The sequence below is a fragment of the Mus pahari genome, chromosome 13 (genome assembly GCF_900095145.1).
Source record: "Mus pahari chromosome 13, PAHARI_EIJ_v1.1, whole genome shotgun sequence".
Lineage (NCBI taxonomy): Eukaryota > Metazoa > Chordata > Mammalia > Rodentia > Muridae > Mus > Mus pahari.
Window position 1 is genome coordinate 85,638,436 of NC_034602.1, and position 7,577 is coordinate 85,646,012.

Below are 7,577 nucleotides of genomic sequence, written 5' to 3' on the forward strand. Positions count from 1 at the left end.
AAAAAAAAAAAAAAAAAAAAAAAAAAAGAAAAAAATTAAGATTTTTTTCTAATATGTTTCTTAGTCCTTTAGGACCAAAGTTTGAAGCAAAATGATGTGGTGAATTCCTAGGCTCTCTTCTCCAAGTGCAGAGCACTGGCCTGAGTCTGTCAGGAGCAAGCGTGATGTTGCCTTTTCTTCTCATTTCCACATGGCTCTGTTCGCCAAGTTCTTTTAAACCATCAAAATGTCAATGGGCTATGGCCTGTATTTATCTCCTGCTTGTAAATGGTCTATTTGAATATTTCAACTGTGCTGGTGTAACAGTGCTTAAAAGTTACAGGAGTAACCAACCACTATCCAATTGGATTGAGGTCCCACTCCATGACATGGACCCCACACCCGACACTGCCTGTGAGGACAAAAACCTAGGACTAGATAGGCCATGGACCTGGTGGGGAAAAGCAAATGTGACTGTTCTGCTAAGAGAATGCAGCTATACAATAAGTCTTAATGACATTGTACTACACTCACAGGTCAACGTCTTGCTTGACCACCATCAGAAGAGTCTCCTCTAACAATAAATAGACCAGGAACCCACAGTCGGACAATGTGTGGAGAGTGAGAGAGCTGGGAATGCCAGTTCTAAATGGGGTGTCTCTATCAAATCTTCCTCATGGTTCGGGGAGCTCTGCAGAAGAGGAGGTGGCAGGAATGTCAGAGCCAGGGGACAGAGTGTGCTCCACACACACCAGGACTGATACACAAATGAACTCACACAGACTGTGTTGCCATGCCCAGGGCCTGCACAGACCTAAGCAGATGAGGTGTCAGCATGAGAAGGGGAGGCAGATCTGAACTTCCATCCCTCCCTGAAGCTATCCCCAGTGGATACACATTCACAAAGTAAGTCCTGTTCCTCTCTGGTGGAGTCACACCGGGTATACAAGCCTAAAGGCAGCCCCTTGCCCAGCAACAGATGGCCAACACAAGATGAACTCAAGAAATTTCTGATCTATCTATCTATCTATCTATCTATCTATCTATCTATCTATCTATCTATCTATATCTACACATACACACACACACACACACACACACACACACATGTATATATATACATACATACATACATATAAAACTTAATGCATATACACATATATATACATATATATATGTATATATATGTGTGTGTGTGTGTATCTCTTAATGATTTTTTAGGGTATTTTTTTTACCTTACGTGTGTTTTGCTTATATATTATGGTTTCTGATTTTGTGTCTTTATGGGCTTTCCATGAATGTGTGCCTCTGAGTGTGTATGCTTCTCTTGCTTTTTGTTCTTCCCCATTTCTTCTGTTCATCTCTGGTTTGTTTGTTTATTTGTCTGCTTTCTAAAGAGAGAAAAGGAAGGCATGGAGCTGGAGGGGTGGGAAGGATCTGGAGGAGGTGGGGAAGGAGAAATGGTGATCAGAATATACTATAGAGTGAAAGTCTAATTTCAGTAACAAAAAATGGTCTGTTTGAAAATTATCCAATGTTAAATTTAAAGCTATTTCTATAGATCCTTGGAAAAATATAAGTGTGACATAACAAAAGTTAAAGACAAATAAAAACGTGATCAATTTGAAAACAAGCAACTGCAAAGGGATCTGAGGAAACCAACTCTGAAGCATTAGATCAATGTCAGCAAGGTCAGGCGGTGAGAGAAAGACAGACAGTGTGGAGTCAGTGAACTCGAGGCCCACGCAGAGTTAAACATCAGAAAGAAGTAGGCCTTCCAAACAGGTTCTCAGTAGACACTTTTGTCAGATAACAGAGTACAGTCAGACTCATCCTAGTGTTCAGCTTATAGCCAAGATATCTACAGAGATTAGAATGCAAGGGATGGCCACACGAGCCTATAATCCTGACATTTCATGAAGTGGGAAGCTAAGGAGAACTCAAGTTCAAGGCCAGCCTGGGCTACACAATGGGGCTCTGCCTCAGACTGGGGTGGGGTGGGGACACAGTCCTGACCATCTGCTGCCATAATAATTCCCGGATATACGAGAGCAGCAGCTTCTGTGGACTTCTGCTATGAAAGCAGATAAGCTGTGCCGTGTGCTCTCTGGAGGGCTGTTCAAAGCAGTGGGTCTGAAGATCACTGGGCAAGCACTCATGACAAAAGTTCTCTTCACCCCAAGCGGTCTGCGGAACCACTCACCTGGAAGCAGAAAAGACAAATGGAGCAAATCACAAAGTCCTCTCTGGATGCACTGGCAGAAGGCAGCACGGATGTCATGTCATATATCCCCAGGGTAAAGAAGAGAAAGAAACCCAGCAAATGACTCCAGATGTTTACCGTCTCATTAGACAGGATAAACAAACTACAAAGAAAACAGACACACAGTTCAGATCCCCTGTGGCTCAGTGGTTAGGGACTGGGGGAGGGGCTCAGCCTCTGCCCTCTCTGCCTTTCTCAGACTGGATGTCCAGTTACTATTTCTGTGATTTTTCTCCCATTTGCACTAATCCTGGGAGTTACAGGTAGGTTCAACCCTCACTATTCTCACTACTTCTTTCCCGATTGCATCACTTTTGAAAGCAGAGTCCTCGCTCAGATCCCTCCCTTTCTCCAGAAATGAAGCCAGCGTGCACTCACTGGAAGTTAGCTAGCAAACTGTCAGGGGCGGTAACCAAGACCCTGCTCATGCAAGTTGAGGCATAAACATAAAATACCTTGTAAGCATTTGTTAAATACACGTGCAAAGTTCAGTGCATCTAGGAAAGACAAAATACACACAAAGGAACCCACTGGAGAGGTCCTGAACACAGGTAGGCATGCCAGAGCAATTTTGCTATGCAGGTTCTGAAACCAGTTTCAGCTTCAGGTGGCATGAGCTTGCCACTCTTAGGAGCAATAGGAGATTACTTTGTATGTGGGTACTATCTGTCCTCTTAAAACGTCTTGGCAGCACGGCCTGGCAGAGACTCTGTTATTCAGACCAGGACTCAGTTTCTTCATCCATAAAGGAAAGGCGTTGCGTTAGGTGCTCCTGCTTGCTTTCAACTCTTTCGCAATCCTGGGAAATGGTTCTTCATTTTTCTATAAGGTGATACCGTGACTGAAGATTTAAATACTCCTGCACGTCTCTAGCAAAACCAAATCTTTTGTTAAATTAACAAAAGATTGTTAATCTTGGCTGTTAACAAATCAGTTTTCTTTTGGAGGGGAGAAGGGAAAGGTTGAATTATTCTTATTTCCTGCCTGTGAGTGTTTTATTCCGTCTGTTTGTGTATCACATGTGTGCCCAGTATCTACAGAAGCTAGAAGGCATCAGGTCCCCTGGAACTGGAGTTATAGACAGTTGTGAGCTGCCATGTAGGTGCTGGAAATCAAAGGCAAGTCCTCTGGGAGGGCAGCCAATGCTCTTAAGCACCAAACAATCCCCCACCCCCCACGCCCAAGCCCTGAATCAGAAGTTGTGAAGAACACGAATGTACAACTAGCTGTTTGCAGCAGTCTCCTCCAGTCTCACGGCCTTATCTTTATGAGGGCAAAATATGGTAAAGTCTCGGTGATCAAGAATAAAGAATATTGTGTATCTGGAGACACAGACTTTATTCTGCCTACCATCAATATAAAAGCACTCTGCAATTGGGGGAGGAACTAAAGGAATGCTCTAGAAGCATCTAATTACAGGGCTGTTTTGGCAAGCAGTACTACATTCTGCCTATTGCCTCAGAACTCATTTGATGAAACCCAGTATAACCTGATTAACTAAACATACTCTATCCATGTTCCTTCCCAGGAACAGAATGCAGATAGAATGGATGGTCGTATAAAACCTCTCTTCACATGGAAAATCTGTCCGGGGACTCTTGAAAGTTAGAAGAAGAAAGATTAAAGGGCCAACCTGGATAAAGTCGACATTGCAGGGAGAGTATCCCCACACAGGACAAAGTGTTATTGTCGGGAAAGCTGGGCACATGTAAATTTTGTTTATCTTCAAAATCAACAGGTTAACTCTTGCTCAAAGTTCTGAAGCAGTTAGGAGGCATGTTTGTGAACTTGCACCTGACTCAACAACTCAAGATCTAACGTTTTGTGTGTCCTGGTTCCAACTCCTTCAGATTTGGACTCTAGGTATCAGAATGCAGAGGATCACTGCTGGGTGGGTACAATATTCACAGCAGTCCACTTCTGGCCTGTCTCCTCCATCCCCACAGCAGGGCCTAGCTCTGATTTCTTAATTATGTACCAGAAGCACTGGGGAGATAAAGCAGTAATTAAAACTCAAATTGTGACATCCACTTGGTCATCCATTCAAGCAAGGCCACAAAAATACTTTCAAGGCAGTACAAAAAGAAATGGGATGGGGAAAGACCGTGCTGGAGAGATCAATAAACACACACGTGGCTGCTGGTTGGGCAATTCAACAACCCACACTGTAGGAAGCAGAATCTGCCACTCCAGTGACCTGGAGGGCTGCACCAAGCTTCCCCTACAGCAATAACTTTAGTACATACTGTAAGTTCTGACAGAAGACTACTCAGAAAACCAAAGCCATTTTTTTTTTTAATTTTCTTTTTAAACAGAAGCTTTTGGGACTCTCATTTTAAAGCTCTAAATCAACAAGCCCACGTTGTTCAGAGGCTTCTAAGGTGTTCTGTTGGTCTGGCTGTCCACTTTCAGCGTTCTTTGTTACAGGGTTTTTTCCTACACAGCACTTTCCACAACTACTATTATGTAATAGCGTAATTATCCCTTTAGTGTCTGCCACTCGGGCTAGACCTTAGCAGCTTCATGGGAACAAGGACCATGCCTGCCTTCTGCAGCTGGTATAGTGCCTGCCACCTAGCAGAGCCTCAATGCGCATTTGCTAGATGATTGAATGAATCAGGGCTTCCCACATACATATGCACAACAATGTGGACTTGTCTGCTATGACATGGACATTCAGCTGGCCAACACTTCTGAATCCCCACAGAGCTGCCCTAGAAACAAAACTCAGGTATACAAAGCAAATAAGGTTCGGCCTTTGTCAGTGGGGAAAATTCCAACCCATATCCCCAGTGATTACTAAATGGATAAAAGGATGTAAAAACGCCCTGTAAACAGCAAAGAGCTAATGGTGAAGGCAACGATGACCACTGTTAGTATCATTGTTATTTCGTGGATCGAGGACCCGCAGAGGAGAGAGAGCAGCAAAAAGATAAAGGGCCCAGAGGTGAGGAATTAATGCGCACAGAGAATAGCGGAGAAAGATGGGGAGAGAGCAGACAAAAAGCTTGAGAGGAGAGGATGCGCGCCGCAGGGAGCAGCCACTGTACCTTTTGATACACAGTCTGGAAGGAAGGTAGGCCCGGTAGCCGTCGGTGATGTAGGGGTTGTCTTTGAGGGACACCGGGATCTGTTCATAGGTGTAGAGGCGGATGCCGCGGGGCACCAGGACCGGCCAGTACTGGTAGCTGCCCAGCTCGATGTAGTGCGCACTCTTCAGCAGCTTCTGATGCATGGTTCCCAGGCGCCGGCCCGGGCCCGCCTCCCCGGGGAGGGGGCTTCGCCGCTGGCGCCCCCGCCCCGGAGCCGCCGCCGCTGAGCCAGGAGCTTCGGCCCGCGTTTGCCCAGGCCCGGCTCCGCTACACACCTCCGCCGCTTCAGCTCTGGACGGCCGCCGGCGTCGCAGCCTGCTCTGACGTCAGCGCGCCGAAAAGCCCCGCCCCCTCCCCGCCCCTCGCCTTGGCGGCCCGCCCTTTCTTCGGGCTTTACCAGCAGGACCCGCCTACCGCCCCGCCCTTTACCCGGCTGGAGAGCCCCCTAGTTCCTCCTTCGCCAGCCAGTCAACCTCCGGCCCCGCCCTATTGAGTGTCCCGCCCATAGCCAAGCCCTCTTAGCCGGTCCACAGCTAGTCCCGCCCTTCTACCCGGGCCGCCCCTAGTCCCGCCCCCCAGCCGGACCGCCCCTATCCGGACCGCCCCTAGCCCCGCCCTTCTTCTCGACCGCCCCTAGCCCCGCCCCCAGCCGGCCCTCCCCTAACTCCAACCAGGCCCGCCTATCTCTCTTTAGCAGCATGTGAAAAATTCAAAGTACAACCAAATCCAAGTGATTCTTTTGTTTGTTTGTTTGTTTTTCATTAGAAGTATCATTTACTGTATTTTGAATAACAAGAAGAGAGTAACAGAAAGGTAACTAATTCAAGCTAACTTACAGCTGGATGGTGTATTGTTGATGAAATGCACACAGAAGGGACCTTGGTGTGTTTTTTGTTTTGTTTTGTTTTTGACTACAAGGTACATTAGGATTTTTTATATATTACATTTATTAGCAATTTAAGGTCGTATTTAGAACAAGACACATCTCACAGTAATTCATATAAATATCTACCTATATACACTGATACAATTGTATGGACTGAGGAATAATTTTATAATGGCAAGGTTAAACTTGAAACTTGTCTTCAAAGCACGTTTATAAGAGGTAAGAAATGTGGTCATGTCTTCAGGGTGAGTCACTACTGAGTGAGAGTCATCTGAGAATCATCATCTTTGAGTTCAGGGGAAGATTATGAAAATTTAAATATATATATATTAAAAGACCATAAATATTTTATTGTTGAAAAGTTTATCAGTCGGGAAAGAGACTCATTCTGGATATCACCAATCATTTGGTTTTAGTTCAAACTGTCTAACTCAAATTTCTTTCTTTTATAGAATACAATGATACTTTATAAAACTGAAAGTTTTTCCATATAATATATTCTGGTCACTGCTATCTTTCCCCCATCTTCTTCCCAACCACCTCTACCTCCTCACCATTGAAATTCCATGCCTTTTCCCTCTCTCTAGAAAACAAACAGGTAGTTTAAAAATAAAACTATAAAAACAAATAAAACAAAGGAAAAGCACAATAAACACAAATGTACAGAGATATATACACATAGAAGCACACCAACACAAACAACTCTATAAAAAAACAAAATTAGAAGCCATAATACAAGCAAAGGATCAACAGATAAAAAATTCCCCCCAAAGCAAAATGGGACAAAACTTTTTTTGTTTTTGTTTTGTTTTGTTTTGTTTTTTGTTTTTGTTTTTGTTTGTTTGTTTTTGTAAGGCAAAGGACACTGTCAATAGGACAAAATGGCAGATTGGGCAAAGATCTTCGCTAACTCTTCATCAGACAGTGGGCTAATATCCAAAATATAGAAATATATAAAGAATTCAAGAAGTTAGACTCCAAAAAAACCAAACCAAAATCAAACCAAACAAAAAAACCAACCTACCACCACCAACAACAACAAAAAACCCCAAATAGCCCAATTTTTTTTTAAAATGAGGTACAGAACTAAACAGAATTCTCAACAAAGGAATCTTTGAGTGACTGAGAAGTACTTAAAGAAATGTTCAACATCCTTAGTTATCAGGGAAATGCAAATCAAAAGGACCCTGAGATTCCCCCTCACACCAGTCAGAATGGCTAAGATCAAAAACTCAGGTGACAGCAGATGCTGGTGAGGATGTGGAGATAGGGGAACACTCCTCCAGTGGTGTGGGGATTGAGAACTTACACAACCACTCTGAAAATCAATCTGGCTGTTCCTCAGAAAATTGGAAAC

General features: G+C 44.2%; 1 protein-coding gene across 4 annotated transcripts in view; it reads right to left on the bottom strand.

Annotated features, from left to right (window-relative positions):
* The window catches only part of Paqr3 (progestin and adipoQ receptor family member 3), a 23,281-nt gene extending 17,659 nt beyond the window's left edge, over nt 1-5,622 (bottom strand). For all 4 annotated transcript variants that reach the window (XM_029545533.1, XM_029545535.1, XM_021210742.2 and 1 more), the window contains exons 1-2: nt 5,293-5,622; nt 2,183-2,345 (exon numbers count right to left, since the gene is read on the bottom strand). In XM_029545533.1, the coding sequence (XP_029401393.1) occupies nt 2,183-2,345; nt 5,293-5,477 (348 nt within the window). In that variant the 5' untranslated portion in view covers nt 5,478-5,622. The remainder of the gene's footprint in view (nt 1-2,182; nt 2,346-5,292) is intronic.
* Nucleotides 5,623-7,577: the final 1,955 nt, after the last annotated feature.